At 41.2% G+C, this 16605-nt stretch overlaps 1 protein-coding gene across 1 annotated transcript in view; it reads right to left on the bottom strand.

The window, feature by feature from the left end:
• Positions 1-5745: 5745 nt before the first annotated feature.
• The window catches only part of MGAT5 (alpha-1,6-mannosylglycoprotein 6-beta-N-acetylglucosaminyltransferase), a gene marked incomplete at both ends in the record, with an annotated part of 73065 nt that continues 62205 nt past the window's right edge, over positions 5746-16605 (bottom strand). Inside the window, 4 exons of the mRNA XM_080346826.1 lie at positions 5746-5944; positions 7652-7809; positions 12042-12116; positions 12933-13049. Of these exons, the coding sequence (XP_080202952.1) occupies positions 5746-5944; positions 7652-7809; positions 12042-12116; positions 12933-13049 (549 nt within the window). The remainder of the gene's footprint in view (positions 5945-7651; positions 7810-12041; positions 12117-12932; positions 13050-16605) is intronic.

The following is a 16605-nucleotide window of genomic DNA, read 5'->3' as shown; positions in this document are numbered from 1 at the left end:
CAGGCAGGACGCGCTGCCTGCGTGTCGCCAAGTGCCCGATGGCTCCGGGAAACGCTGCAGCGTTATTCCCGTGCTGTCCCCAAAGCCAAGGGCCGGCCGGGGCCGCTGTGCGCAGTGCGGCCGGGCAGCGCAACGCAGACGGATTTTCCTGTGCGGAGAAGCAGCCGCGTGTTCTCATTGCTGTGAGGTGTGAAGACAGCGGGGTCCTCATGGCCTCGGCTCTGCCAGCCCCTAAAGGTGACAAAAGCTGTTCCCACCCTCATTAAATGGCCAGGGAGAGGCGGTGCAAGGCCCCTCTGCCCCGCAGGGTGAAGGGGATTAGTCACTATTAGTCATTTTATCAGAACTTTGAGGACCTGATTTATTTACCCCTTTAATAAACAGGTGGCTTAGTGCTGCTGGGAGAGCTCTGCTGTATCAAAACATACTATTGTATGTTCCTAGCTATATGGATCTGTAAAGGATTATACCCATTAAAGCAAGACGCTTTGGCAACGGTTGCACTTGGTTATATTTTTCCCTGGAAGAAAGAACACGAACGATGCCTCACATCTGAGGCATCTGGGGTTCAGCCTCTGGTCTTTTCAACACGTTCCTACAGTAAACATCTTACACTTGAGACACGGAGTTTGCTGTTTACACAGTGCATTTAAATATAATATTCAGAATTTACAAACTAATTTTAAAAAAAACCTATAGAGCTGCTTAAAAATATGAAGACGAGATTTAAGTCACTGCCCATAAAACAATATGTTTTGATGTTACATTTACAGCAATATTATTAAAGCATATCTCAATGAAACCATTTCTGTCGCTGAATGAAAGCGTACATCTGTCAGTGCACTGGTCACCTTACAGCGGCCCCCTAAACGGTGGGACCAAAGGAGAACTGCAAACGGAAAGAGATCGCGAGTCACAAGTTGAAGGCATAGCAGCTGTAGGCAAATATCCCAAAGAAACAGCCATGCCAAAACATTAGCACCCCTGGAATAAACACTGAAATGGGGAACTGGTAACTAACGGTCTCTTTAAAAAAGAAGCAAACAAACAAACCCAACAAAACAACAAACACCCAGCCCTCCAACTCCAAACTAGAGACTGAACAGCTATTTAAGTAAGTTTTCAACGGATACTTTAATAAGTACAGCTTAGTCAGAGATGATATATGCTGTGACAGCAAGCTAAACCGTCACTGATATGTGCACAACACAACCTGCAAGTGTTGGTCTTTATCTTGTAAGATACAGTGCTTTATATGTAACAACAAGGGGGAGCTGCTTTTTTAATTTGAAGAAAAATTAACGGAGGAGTTCTGCTATCATTGAAGCCAGTGGGAGTCAGGAAATTAATTAGACTTGGGTGAGATTGCATCCAGCCTCATTCATCCCCTTTATTTTACTAGCAAAACCTGGTCCTGAAATGCACTATGAGCAAAACACATACAATAAGCTGACTATCCAGAGGTCCCTTCCCCGCTGAGAGTCGCAAATTCAGGTGTTGTGATGGGACTGCACCACAAACACCCTGTGTGCTTCCTTGTACTTTATCTGAAAACCCAACACCTCACAAACTGTGACGTGGATCTTCAGTTTTGCTGCTGATCAAACCAGAGGTGGCTGGTTCAGAGGTTTTCAGTTAGGCTGGAGTTTGCTCTCTGGTCATTAAACAGACACCCCAGCAGGAGCTCTCACATCAAATTACAGATATTCAGTCAAGGGTAATTTGCTTGCAGGAGCCACGTTTTGCAAGAATCATCAAAGTTATAGTTTCATCTCATTAACCCTCACCTTATAATTTTAGAACAGATTTCTCCACTACTTAAAACCAGTCAAATTAATATCGCTAAGTTGTATACTCATCAAGCACTGTTTTTACCTGTAATTAGTGTTCCATTATACTTGTTCAGACAGTGTCCATATTCCAAACACTCATCCAAACCCCGAAGAAAGTAAAAGGCACATAAACATTAAATACTTTTAAAAGAAACATAATCTGATATAAACCAGCAAACACACAGCTGCAACTATAAATTACAAAAAGAAACACAGAAGCTAAGCACAAAATGCAAAAAGCAACTCTATTTATACATGTGCAAATCAACTTGCATATATGAAATAAATGAGGTTTTTATTGGCATTTTTAAACAGTGTGTATTTACCAACTTTACCTTTCAAAGGCAAGCCTTTTATGTTAATTTTAATAAATATGTAAATGCTCCTCTCAAGTTTTCTAATCTCATAGGAACAAGATTTTTGAAAAAAAAACTAGGTCACATACAAAAATACAAAGTTTTAAAACAAAGAATGTCTTGATATGAGAGATATGTTTAAAAGCTTGTCAGGTGTTTTTATATTCAACTTTTGACATATTTTTCTCATCAATCACTGATCAATATATTCAAATGCAAATAATGCAAAAACCTGATTTCCGAGTACAGGAAGCTGCAAGCGTTACTGCCAGACTGAGAAACAGCAGCACAGCCCATCTCTAATATCCTTATTTAAGTGCAATAATTGGACTACACCCTCATTCTTTCATTAGGAAGGAATATAGTTATGGAACTCGGACAGAAGGCTGCCCTCTGTCCTGAAATGTGGATATATATTACATGGTTTAGTAAATCATTCCGACTTTTAAATAGCCCCACCTGGATATGCCTGAGTGCTTATCTGCGGAAAGCTTCGCTGCTTTAGTGACGGGTGAACAACCAGCACTGGCTGACTGGGGATCCTCAATCGGGTTTAGTGAGTATGTTGGCAAAGTTTATGCACTTTCAGTTGTCATGCGATAGCCTCCTTTTACAGAAATTTAGACTTTTCATAAAAGTAATAAATCTTCTGAAAAGAGAATTTAAAATTAATAGCGGCCTATCAAATTATAGGTCTTGATTCTTTTCTCTTTAAGACTAATGAGTCTTCTCTATAGATTTCAGTGGAAACGGGATCAGATCCAACCGATTCTGAAGCCAATTTGGATGTTGTATCCCTGGCTGCAATGCGAGCGGCGTCGGTGTTGGCTGTTTCATTTTTGCCAGTATGCGGTAATTCAGTTCAGTAGATCAGAAAGAAACAGTGCTACAGCACGAAAAAAACAGAGCTTAGAATAGACTCTCCCTGCTGTGGTAAAGGCAAACTTAGCACTGAGCAAAGCACTAGACCAGAAAATCTTATAATGACAAATACCAAACCCCTCCCATCTTTAAAGGTTTAGAGGCAAAATATAATGCAGTACGGCGGCTGGACCATACAGTGGGAGGGAAACAAGCAAATATGTATTTACAGCAAAGAATTACACTACAGCAAAAATGACGTGTTTTGCATTCTTTAAATGCACACGTACACATCTTTGTTTCTCATGTAATTCTGTGATATCTCCTTGCAAACTAAATTCCTGCCTGAAGAACCTCAGGCTCAACTGGTAAAGGCAAGTTCTGCTGCCACCTTTACTTTCAGCACCAGGTAGAAGTAAATACACTGTGATGCGCAGGATTTGCCAGTTGCACCCATATGCACACGTATGCAGGGGATATTTCATATAAATACAAAATTGTGCCTACTCAGACCCATTTCCAATCCTCCTCCCCCAGCTTCTCCAGAGTATTAAAACTACTGCAAACTACATTTGTGCTGACTGGAGCAAATGCTGAGCTACGGTAACCGTATTTTCATACTAGTTTGTGTTTGTTTCCTTTTCATGCAAAATCTTCGCCTCCCCTTAGAGAACCCAGCTGTTCTGTTGCTGGAAAATTACACTAAAATACAGCAGATTTTATCACCGTCACAACCCAGTTCCTGGTGACCCTGCGGTTCAAGAGCTCCCACGTATCCTTTTTGGATACTCCACAATGAGGATGAAGTTCCTGTGTAGTCCGGGGCAGTGCTGGGGTGTTAGAGGATAACACCCTCGGGAGTGCTGAGGCAGGAAACAGAAAAACCCCAAACAGCTAATTCATTGCTTTAAATTGAAACTTTCAATGTATACTGTTCTGAGAATGTATCCAAGATTAAACAGCATTTCCCTTGCTTGGTCTTTGGTAGGTCAAGAGATATATTGATATCCACACTCAGCTAATGAATGCCGGTGACAAGAAATACGTGAACCAACCAGATATATCCAAGAAAGGAAAATTTAAAGTATCTTTGTTTTTCACTGTTATCTGATAATGTTTGTTACCAATCTTTATGAGAAAAATCCTTCTTCAGGTTGATTGGAGTTTTTTTCGGAATGATCTGAGCATGTCCGAATTGCAGGCCTGCAGACTGACTGCTTTCAAGACATTCTGCACATTTGTTTCTCACTGATCTTAGCACATTTCCTCACTACAAATGGTGCTGTCAAACATGTCACCTTCTGCTGAAAGTAACAAAATATATCTCTATAAAAAGAAGGCGGTTTAGAAGATTCAATTTGCTGCTCGAAAACAATGAAGTTTGCTTTGAATTCCAAACGCTTGTATTGTTCTTTATCTACATTTGTAACTGGTGTGCCTGCTAAACAACCAAACCAAACCAAAACATGAAACAACACAAAAACCCAACCAAACATAAAAATCAAAACAAACCCCAAAACCAACAACAAACCCACACAAATAACCCCTCCCAAACCAGAAAAACCATCAAAGACCCAACAAGATTGATCAACGCTTTTTCCTACCAGTTGTCTCCTCTTACTTGTTTTTCAGAAAAAATTCTCTTTAAAAACCTAGCTAGCTATGAAAACATTTTACATTTCTACCATACAATAATTATAGTTAGCTTAGTTTAACCTTTCTATGTCATTCAGCAACACTTTAACTACTGGAAGCCGTAGCAAACTGAGGCTCTAACGATAATATTGCTCCAATGATGCTGAATACTTTTTGCTTCACACAGTATTCTAGTAGACAGACTACAACAGAAGCATGGGCAAATTCCAAGGATTTACTCTCTAAATGGGACCAGTAAACTGTGACAAGTCCGTTCGGAAAACGGCAGTATGTTTTTGTAGCTTTTCCACACCGAAGAACGCCACAACCCGAGGCAGTTGTCGAGTCCCCACGATGATGTGTCACACGATGGCAACTGCCTTGTTGCTCATTCGTGATACTGTTTGGACTGCTCGGAGGCAGCAGCTGGGATGCAAACAATACCGTGGTGTGTACAAAGATTAAAAAAAAAGAAGAAAAAAACAAAAGAATGGGCCCAGATAACCCAACAGCAGGGTACAGAGCTAGCTTGTGATTCTGAGTTCTTGTGAAGTAAACCACTTTATAGCCATTCAGTACCCAAAACAGTGCACCTAGAATAAACGTTAGTCCTCCCTCCCCTGCGCCTCCTCCCTCAAGCACACTTGTGTCAATTTTCTACTGGAATGAAGTTGAGATCCTTTAGCTAACCATGGGGGATGTCCTAACTCATTAAAAAATAGAAAACACTTCACCCAAACAACAACAAAAATATGTTCGATGAGTCTGAGAATTTTCTACAAACTATTCTGTGCAGTCATCTTCAAATCGCTGTAGAACGTGAACCTCATTTCTCTTCGCAAACAGATGAAGGAATCTGCAGAGTTACGCTGCGAATGTTCTTCTAGGGAAAAAGATCAGTTGGCTGTTTGTTATGAATCCCTCCTCTCTTCGGAGATTCTGCCCAGCAAGGATAGCTCTGCCTGCAGCGAAAAACCTGGACAAAAGTGCAGGAAGTAATAAGTAGCTCCTGTCAAAACTACTTACAGTTTGTCCTCAACTCCCCAGCAGCTCTGCCGCTGCTATAGGCAGTCTTTACAAAGCGCAACCTGCCCCTTAATATAGTCTCTGCAGGGGCAGATCCTTCTGTGGGTCGGGTGGGATCCGGCACAGCTGAACAACAGGAGGTCGCCTTGGAAAACACAGTGTTTCCTTCTTCCATCAAAAGAGGGGACCAGGATATCATTTGCAGACTCCATGGTGAGACATTCGATATTATGCCTGAAAAGCAAAGCACATGATCTAAGTTGTGGTGGAGTTCACAGGTACAGTTTTCATGCTTCCTCATGAAAAATGAAATAGAATGCTATATTACACCCTAAATCAAGCACAGGTAGAATTGCAGATTTCAAGACCATGACTCTAATTTCTTTCTGTCTGTGCAGATTCTCTCTGCAGAGGGCAGTACAGTCCTTCCAGCTTTGCTCCGTTTCCTGAAGATTAATGAAAGAAGTTAAAAAGGAAAAAAATGCTTTTGACTGTTGCCCAGTGCATGATCTTGAAATACACCATGGATTTCTAGTACCACAAGAGCAAAGGATGTGAAATCAGGAGATATTGGCACTGGTGTCAGCAGGGATCTGTCTCCCCCCAGTAAGTCACAGGGTGCCGGGCAGCCCTGGGTCACCCGAGGTGTGGTCACGGCCAAACAGGGAGCACAAGGTGACGCTGCGGGGTGTGCGGCAGCCAGAGCCACTCGGAGCAGGACACACCGCTCGAGGAACTGAAAAATCAGCAATTGGAGTTGCCATTTTCTGACCACAAAGCTTAAGCACAAGGGCAGTAATTCCAGCAGAGGCTTGTTTTTCACTTATTCTGGAAACATCGGTAGCTTTCAACATTGAACAGAGGTTTGGTTTTTTGGTTGGTTGGTTGTTTTCCCTCACAGAATTATAATTTTGCCTAGGCAGCTAGAAAAGAAGCCTGACAAAGTTTTTACATGGGCTGCTTCGGAACTCCACTGGAAATTACAGCTTTTCAAACAAAATACAAAAATAAAAACCTTCTACAATTTAATGTAGCAAAAAGTGGAGATAGAAAACCTAGAAAGCAGATTCCCTAGCACCCAGTTGTGCGAGCCCAGCTTCATTTTCATTCTGAAAGGAGCACAGACATACTCCCAAAGAGACGGCACCTGAAAGCAACATTAATTTTCTTAATGCATAGCTGGTAAGCTTTGTAAATTGGTACTAATACCTCTAATGTACAAGGGTTTGCAATTCTTTACCTAAGACAACACCAACAAAAGGTTTGCTGAACCAGTAATTGCTGATTGCCAACAAATATAGATGTTTCAATGTGGATGTTAATCATGAACTTAATAAACAAAAGCAACACTTTAAAAGTGCTATATTTAAAAAATGTGTGAACAACCAATAGAAATCACACAATGTGTACAGAGTTCTATTTACTGCAACAAAATGCCCTTAATTTCTGACCCCGCTGACTTAGCACAGTTAGAATTAGCATTCGGAGTCATGCAAAAGTTGCCTAACGCTCCAAAGATACGGCAAAAGCCACGGAGAAGGGCATCTGCTCAGCCAGGGCTGCCAGAGCTCCATCCAAACACAGCTCCAGTCCTGCTACCTGCCATAACTGCAGCACAAGCACCTTGGCTCAGTGCAATCAACCCAGCACCCAAGGGCACTGCAGGGTACATGCACACAGGAGATGGACGGGGGAAGGAAGAGATGGAAATCTTTGGCCTGGGTGCTGTACTCCTCACTGCAAAAACACATGCTACGTGAAACGGTGCTCTTGATGCAGCGGTGACTTCTCCCAGCTGCTGCCAGAAGGACTGACAGCTAACCTCACAGCTCGCTGCAGACAGATAGACAGACAGAACTCCTTCCCTTCCCTTCTCACGGAGTTCATTCATGTGTGGCAATAAAGAGACCAAGTAATATGTTTGTGCTTTGAAGTACTTACTTAAGCAGAGCTTTGTCCTTGTTAAGATGCTGGAAGAAGGAAGGCTCACAGATGAGCTGGCTTTCCTGACAAACTTGTTTACAGGATTTTCCAGGTTCAGCCATTTTTACTTGAAGGGCACTTAACGGAGGCCACATCACCTGCCCGTGACAGAAATCCTGCAGTGACAGATCATATTTTATTGTGATGCATCCAGTCCCTTGACAGCAATTTTCCCCATTAGTAAAACAAGTGGTTATTATCACCCAGACATTTTGCAGATCATTTCAGTTGTGTTTACATTTTAAAAGAATGATTTTTGTTTTTCTTTTTAGCATGAGGGAATTATCACCTTTGATTGCTATGTGAAATGGGATAGCATAATTTTTCTTCTTCCCTACCCTTCCCTTTTTTAATTATCATTAGCAACTGCAGATACTCTCTTCCACATTTCCAACCCCTTTTGGGCTTTCTCAGTGATCCCTGTTTCACTAATTCAGTGCTAGCAGAACTATTCTTGTAACAGCACAAATACCAGAAGGAAGTTCTGGTAGGAGTATTCCAGAGGCCAGTTACCCTATAGGCGAGAAATGTCTCCTGTGGCCCATGTGGGAAACCATCTGGAAAGGATCAGGGGACTCACAGTGCTATGGAGTGAATTGAGCTCATAAAAGACCGAAGTTTTCTATAAAGCAACCAGGATTCAAAGAGTTTGTTTGCTCTTCTTGGTTGAACTGCTAGTAAAAGTGCTCTCCCAACGCTGTAAAACTTGGTTATAAATAATGCATGCAGTCAAGTGTCACCGCAGTGGAAAGGCGGAAGGAAGAAACGCTATCTAAACACACCTGAGCAAAAACTACTTCAAGACAAGTTCTTACAGTCTTGATGTTTTAAAAGAGAAAAAGCAAAGAGAAAACGTGAGCCACTTTAATTCCATGATACTCAGCCATTATTTTAACATTTGGGCAATTGCCATCAAAAGGTGATCAAAAAATTTGGGCCCAGCTCGTCATGGTTGCTTTCTCCTGACAAAACTAACACTTGTATTACAACAGGTCCCACACTGTGATCCAAAGCTTAGAGAGGCTGAACTACCTGAAATTTCAAAGAAGCTAAGACTCCAAATCATTTACCAGTTCTCAGTTTGATTTTTTTCTTCTCTGGTTAGATCTCCTTTGCTGGAGGAGGAAGTTCTCATACTCCCAGGTCTAACCAGGGGTTTAATATTATAGGATCATGAATCACACAATATCTTGAGTTGGACGTGACCCACAAAGATCATAGAGTCCAACTCCTGACTCCGCATAGGGCAACCTAAAAGCTACATCATCTAAGAGCATTGTCCAAACACTTCTTGAGCACTGACAAGTCTGGGGCCATGGCCACTTCCCTGGGGAGCCTGGTCCAGTGCTTGGCCAACCTCTCAGTGAAGAACTTTTTCCCAACACCAATTCTGAACTTCCCCTGATGCAGCTCTAAGCCATTCCCTCATGCCATATTAAAAAAAAAAGTCATTTTACAGCATATTTATGGCAGAATAATTTTAACAGCATCTAAATAAATAGGTTAACAACAGATGGTTGGAGATATTTTTTAATGAGGTTGTATCAAAAAGGACATTTTGCTATTTGGACATAAGTGCCACGCTTATTGTGTCCTTTTATAAATCAATATTTAATATACTAGACACAAGAGGAAATCTATATAGGTTCAAAATCCAATTCAATATATACTATATAATACTGCAATGAATACTAATATAATATATGCAATACTGTAATATCAGATTAGATTCACAGCTAGTGCAGGCAGAAGACAACATTTTTTAAAGCCAGTGAATCACTTGGTGAGGCTTTACCATTTGCTGGGGGCTTCAGCTTTTAACATGTCTTAGTTGAAAATTCTCACCCCAAACTGGGCACAGCCTCCCATTTCCAGTCCAGAGCTTGGTGGGAAGGCTCATGCCACCCTGAAGCATGTCCTCAGAGCACCTCACCTTCACAGGCACCAGCACACGGGTCTGCATTTCAGTTTGCTGTCTCTGGTTACTTTTCCTATCAACCATCAAAAGCAACCTAAATTTGGTACTCTCACCCCAGTCTGCCTTGGCCCACAACGCTACACGCAAAAGGGTAAATAAAGATGTTACGTAAAACAGAAGGTTAAGCTTCACCAGAGACTGTGTTTATGTTTGTTTTACCTATAGCCACAATTTCAAGGTGAAATAGGCTCAGTGCTGCTGTCAAAGGAGGTGTCCTACTCCCTCTGGCTTTTCCTGCTCTTGGAGGAACATTCTCACTCCACTCCCTTCGCCAAGCTCTGGTGCTCAGCTCACCCTCTGCTGCGCCAAGTCAGTTTGCCAACCTGGCAGATCCCTGCCAAACCCATTTTCTGTCGAGTTACCAAGCACTCCGCCTGACCACATCTTTCAAAGTCAGCATGTCTGGTCCATCAGCCCAGCCTGGCTGCCCCTTTGATGGCAATGCCAACTCAAGCAGTCCCACCCTTCGGCTCCCACCCCACGTTGCCACCTTGCAGAGCTGACACGACTGTTTGTAGAGCCACAGAGCAGCCAGGATCAAGGGGTGGATTCAGCAGATGGCCCTGAAGACCCTGAAGACCTCCAGCCCACCTGTTGGATCTGAAGACTTGATGAATTCACTAAACCTTTCTTGTGAATCATCCTCCCTCCTGATCTTGAGCCAAGGCACCACAAGGGGAGCTCCAACAACTCCTTTAAATCCTAGAGTTTCAGAGTCCCACAGGGTGGCTTGTGCATGGATGTGCCTGGCCTCATCCTCCTCACATTCAAACACCCCCTGAAGACCACGCTCTCATGGTTAAAGCACCCCACAGCCTCTCGGTCAGATCAACTCCATGGGTCTTTGTTCCTCTTCCACGATTGTGCTGCTTTCTCTGTTCTGCCTGCTTCCCACCACTAACTCTGCAAAAGAAGGTCTCAACCTTTATTTTCGCTTCATCTGACATGTTAATTGGGCACAGTGCTAAGCACATGCAGCTGATAAAGATGCTCAAGCATCCTGGGGGCTGTGAAACAATAATGGCTTTTGACAATTAGCCAAAGCAACAAACCAAATGACAATGCTGCATTTATTTCTGAGCAGCAGAGCAGGCAGCAGAGGCCAGGGCTCAGCCCTGGCGGGAGCTCCACAGGGGAGAGTTTTGCGCCACAGATGCTATCTCTAGATTGTATCTTTTTCTCCCTTACACTGAGCTCCATTTCCTCCTGTATTGACAAAACCTCTCAATTATAGCTAACTCAGAAGAATCAAAAGAATCGGAGATACTTTTACAGGTTACGTGATCAATACAGCAGCAAAAAGCATAAAGTGTTTATTGGCAGGAAACTGGAAGTAGCTATGTAGTTAACTACACTTCTCATCTGAAGCTGTGTTATTCTTTATTACTGCCTGTAATACTGTCTTCTTTCAGAGATACAGGAGCATGTGCGGTGCTTTTGAAAGAAATCCTGGAAGTTAATTGGCATATCAGTTATTCTTATCTGTCTCCTGCAGCAGCCAGAACAGAAGGCAGAGCTGGCCACTGCACCACATCTGCCCTGGGCAGAAGCCCAAGCAAACATACAGTTTCTAGAAATCAAGATCCCCTGTAAATCTCTGCAGCTTATTACTCCAACTCAGTATCTTGTGCTGCTCTCAGCTGGCAATAATGCATGGGGACCAAACGTCTTCTAAGTAACTGGTTTCCAAACCATTTAAAGCTTTATGGATTGAAACTAAATACTAGAAAAGTCCTCCCAGAGGCTCTAGCCGAAGTGCAATTCTTCCACAGAAGTATCTGTATATTTAAGTGATACTTCGTGACCCAAATATCTTTTTGTGTGCACACAGTTAAAGGAGTCACATATACCCTGGAAAATTACTTTGCCTTTCTGCTTTGATATAATATCAGAAGAAAGAAGGTTCTTTGGAAATCAATCGATCAATCAATCAAATAATCAAGCAATGGATAAAAAAAATAAAGGCTCCTGTAGTTCCTGAAATTCAGATAAAGTATATCCATCTTTAGATATGGTAAATCAGACACTCACAGATGAATCAGAACCTAAAGGCAAACTGAGAAGCAGAACAAATATTCTGGTAGCCAGCACTTGGTCTTAATTTTTAGTAAGTCTCGTTACAAACGAAAAATCCCACCGGTGCTGTATCTGGAAGGAGCCTCCCAAGTGCCACAAGGCCAAGTCCATAGAAGTGAATGTCTGAGTCCACGTGGACCTCCCAAGGGAACTTCTGAGCAAACAGCTGCCCAGACAAGTACTGCACAGCTACTGCTTCTACTTGAACAGCAACAACACTCAGAAGCTTCAAAATGGAGAAGGTCCCACCTTTCCAACATCAAGAAAAGATTCATCCACAGCAAACGTTCGTACCTGTTTTTCAATAAATGCATTCATCCTCTGAAGCATTCCCTCACATGTGAATTCATAGGGCAAATAAGGGTCAATCTGTGGAAACATAGTGTGTTAAGGTTAGAGGGGTTTTTGTTTAAATTAACTTTGTGGTGCACTGAGTGGTAGCAGCTTGCATTCCAAATACTACATTACAGCTTAAGTAGCAATAGTAAATGCAAATAAACTCATTAACAAACCAGTTTCACAAAACCATCAGCAATTTAAGCTGATTTTTGCTCCTTTGTGAAGGCAATAAAAATTGCTCAGTGATTATCTTTACAGAAACTCAGGGTATACTGCAAAGTAATAGATAAAAAGCGAGCCTGAGACCCTACGGGATTGCAGAGCTCCTGTTTTAAGTAAGTTTCAGTTCTGGAGTTGAAGTGAAAAAGAAACATTATGACCAAAAAGAATGTGAAATCTTTGAAAATTACTTCAGGGTTTTGTTTTTCCTATTGAAGTGTCCTCATTACAATTCCTCACTGTGAGTGCACAGTGACGGTTATTTCAAGGCTACAAAATCAGTCAAAAGAGCTGAGCATGAATTTGGGCAGCCTGCTATGCTCTAAGAATCAACAAGGAAACCTCCTCACTGAATTCCCAGAAAATACAGATTGCTGTGTAATTTAAATATGAAATTCACATTTCTATACAAATTCACTCATTTATTTCAGGTAAAATCCTGACATACCCAGTACTAAAATAAGATAATCAGATACTACAGAGACGTAATAACATTTGGTTGTCCCAATATCCTACCAAAGTGCAGCCAGCACTCTGCTTTAATTAAACTAACATTAAGAAGCACTCTATATGCAGGACACAACACACCCTTAAGTGTTGATGATAAATCAAGAATCCATTTCTCACCTTTTGATTCAAAATTGATTTAACAGCGTTCTCAACTTCAGAAAGATCATTGATGTCTACAGTCCAGACATGGGGCTTCCCAATGTAAACTTCAGCATAGGGATGCTGAGATGTCAACTGAAAGGAAGAAATTATATTAGTAAAAATTAATGTGTCAAGATCTTCTCTCTTACTCTCTTCATCAGACATTTTGGACAAAATGCACTAGGATAACACAAGAATTCAGCTAGAACCTAACAGCATCATTCCTTCGGAGTTATCTTTCACATTTTCTGTGTTCAAATTTAGAAAGTAGATTTATTTGGACAAAAATCAGATAATAGTGCAGATCACAGTAACATTTGTGCATGCCTGGTTTGTGGCTTTGGTCCTCGTAATGATCCACATCACAGACGACTTGGTGGTTACTGAAATCACTCTCACGACATGACCCTGCTTCCCCACAGCTCATTCTCAGAGCAGCACTCCAGTTTTCACAGCGCATAATTGCTACCAGTCCTCCAGAGATGGCATCCTCACCTCCAGACAACAGCCTCGGCTTGTCTCTCCTTCAAATTTCAAACATTTCCAAGCTTCTAGTAGTAGTGAACAGAGCAGTAGTGAATAAAGAATCATTTCTATTGCTCAGGATGAATTCTGACTCTCGCTGCTGATAGTATAATAATCTCAAGAAGAGTGTCAGTTGGTATTTTGCTCACCACTTTGTCAGAAAACAAATTCAATAAATACCCAGGTAGATAACAAAGAAAAGTTACATCGGAGACTGCTTTTGGAACTAGCAGGATGGCATTACATGTAATTTCTGTAACAGGTTGCAGAGGAGTGAGAGGAACACATACATGAACACACTGAGAGGAAGCAAAAGCTGCAGAAGAGAGAGGAGTGTTTCACGCTGGCCTAAAGAAGACAACTGCTTTTAAAATAAATACAAAACCCCCCTACAGGACAGATTATTCATAGACAATTTTTATACAGCTGCCTCTTTATGCATGATAACAAAAATATAATATAATCAGTGCAAAGTATCTGAAGCAGGAAAGAGTATCTGTTGTAAAGAACCTTCCTCTGCACTGGGCATGTGCCACATTTGCTCTCTTCCTCAAGTGATTGCAAGAAATTACTTCAAAAGTTTTTTACCTATTGCATTTTTCTTGTGGACAAAAGAAGCCAGTCTTGGAGCTACCAATGGGAACACAGAGAGCTGCCCCGGCTGCCCGTGTTCACTGTGCTGTGCTCCCTTCGGTGTGCTTTAAACTCCTCCTGAAAGTCCAATGCTACCCGAGGACTGACATATCCTAACCTTTTCACAATAGTATTCCTACTGCTGCTAAAACTGTGTGTAGTGAAAAATTTGGTTAGCGAGACTGAGTTCCCAGGGCACTTGTGTCTGGACTTGAGATGGCAGAAGCTACATTCCTATTGCTTTCAGTAACAACAAAAAACCTATCACACCTTTAAAAATATGAACATAAACCAGAGCTTTAAATTCCACAGAGCTTTAGGGATTATGCCTTAGACCGGCCTTTCTCTACCATCTCAGACAGACAGACAGCAACACTAAAGCCAGATCTGATCTGGAAGACCAACAACTGAACTTCTCAGCCTAGTAGGTGGTTTAAGTATTAAGAATAACTAGCAACATATTTTTATTGCACCAGTTATTCTACATCTGTAATCTCAAAAAATATTAAGACTATTTACTAATACTGAAATGCTTTAATTAGCCAAGGATTAATGTTTTAGATATTCAGGAGATACTCCCTCTGTCTATAATTAAAATCTGTAGGAGTTCTTATAAATAGATTTGGAATTAATTAATGCATTTCTAATTTCACATATTTTTTTCCCCTCCTGAAAGCAGAAAATGAAAGAAACCACACCTACCAAGTACACATTTCAACTAAATCTAGCATACCATGTTTTTCTTGGGGGTGGTGGGTAGGGGGAAGAATTCAGAAGAAATATTGTTACAAATACTGATACAAAACAAGCTGCTTGAAGGTAATTTGTTTTTCTTTTTCTTCTGTCTCTTTTGCCCAGCAAAATCACGTCCCAAGACAAAACACCTGCTGATCTAAAATGAAAATTATCATTTCCAGTTTTTGCACAGTCTTCACTACAGGACCCCATATTGGGGGTAGCAGGGTAACAGTTAATTCCCCATGACCCCCATAAATTCTACATAGAACAAGAGAGAAAGTGTGACTTGCAATGTCTGCTTTACGGAATTACTAATCACAGCCTTTATCTTCCATTTGGTCTATGGATAATTAACTCACAGAACTACACAAGCTTTTTTTGTACTGCTTTAACATTTGAAAAAACTGAGAGAAGGATTTAAAGACTTTCTTAATCCCAAAGAACCAGCACATGGATTATTGGCAATGAGACCTAAAAGCAGCTGTGAACACCAGTCAGAGAAGAGGTTACTCTTAGGATAGGTCAGCAGAGCGTGTGAACGCAGCAATATTCGTGAGGAATGTTCATGATAGCATTTAGTACTAAAGCAGTCAATAGGGATTATTTTTCTGTGCAAGTCAGGTGCACAGCATTTCTGTCAGTGCTGACATGTGCCAGCAGGGTTTAGCACGACATTCCAAGCACTAAAATTCCTACTGAAAACTTAAGTGTGTCCAGGTTATTTACTGAGCCTGACCAGTTACAGTGTTTGGGCACAGAACAACTGAAAACAAGACAAACGGTTGAGTGACCCACAGAAGAAAAGCTTGAATGGTGACAAGCCAAGGAGGAAATTTAAACAGACTTTCTTCCTCTTCTCCCCATCTCCTTTGTTAGCAACACAAGGTGTAAGAAGGGGCAAGTTTAAACTTATGTCCTGTATGAGCTGAATGTATAACAAGCTGAAAGACAACTCCATCCTGAATCATAAAATCACAAAGAATTTAGGTTCCTGGTTTAAAATAGGAAACTATCTTTTGCTTCTTAACTAGCTGGCACCGTTCAGTACACAACTTCAATAGCCCAAGTATAACTTGAATTCAGAAAAATAGCTGTGTGTTAAATATCTAAGTGTTACCAGAGATCCTCCCCTTCCGATAAGTATGTAAAGAAAATACATATATACACCTATGAACAAGTCACGGTCACAGGCAAAACTGCTAATGTCAGAAATGGCTAAAAGACAGCTGAATGCTTGCAAGCAGCATAGGTTCAATTTTACCTACACTGAAGAAAAATATTCCAAAGCCAGTGCCAGGATGAGGTACTAGTTTACTTAGCCTCATTTTTCTCTTCCTAGAATCTAAACTTGAGAATCTAAGCTTGAGGTTTGGTTTTCCTGTTCTCTTAAAGAGTCAATTCTCCACATGTCTTCAGTGTTTAACCACAAACACCGGGGGCTGTGACCATTAATACCGTAGCTCAACAGTGCCTTGAGCAGGTCTTTTCTGGACAAAAAAAAATATCCCAAGACACACACAGCAACCCATAAACGGCATTTTTATCATTTACTTAAACACCTATTTACTTCCTGCACAATACACAGGAATGCTTGTTTCTTCAACAAAATAAAAACACTTTCAAATGATACATCATTTATCAGATCTATTCCTGGGCAGAACATCAGGTTTTCATGGGAAACTTCAGAATTAGAGGAATGTACATACAGACAAATCTAGATGTAAAGCCTAACAGTATGTTAATGAAAAATTTC

Source organism: Nesoenas mayeri, assembly GCF_963082525.1.
Source record: "Nesoenas mayeri genome assembly, chromosome: 6".
NCBI classification, from domain to species: domain Eukaryota; kingdom Metazoa; phylum Chordata; class Aves; order Columbiformes; family Columbidae; genus Nesoenas; species Nesoenas mayeri.
The sequence above is the reverse complement of the archived record's forward strand: the minus strand, read 5'-3'. Positions and strand labels throughout refer to the sequence as shown.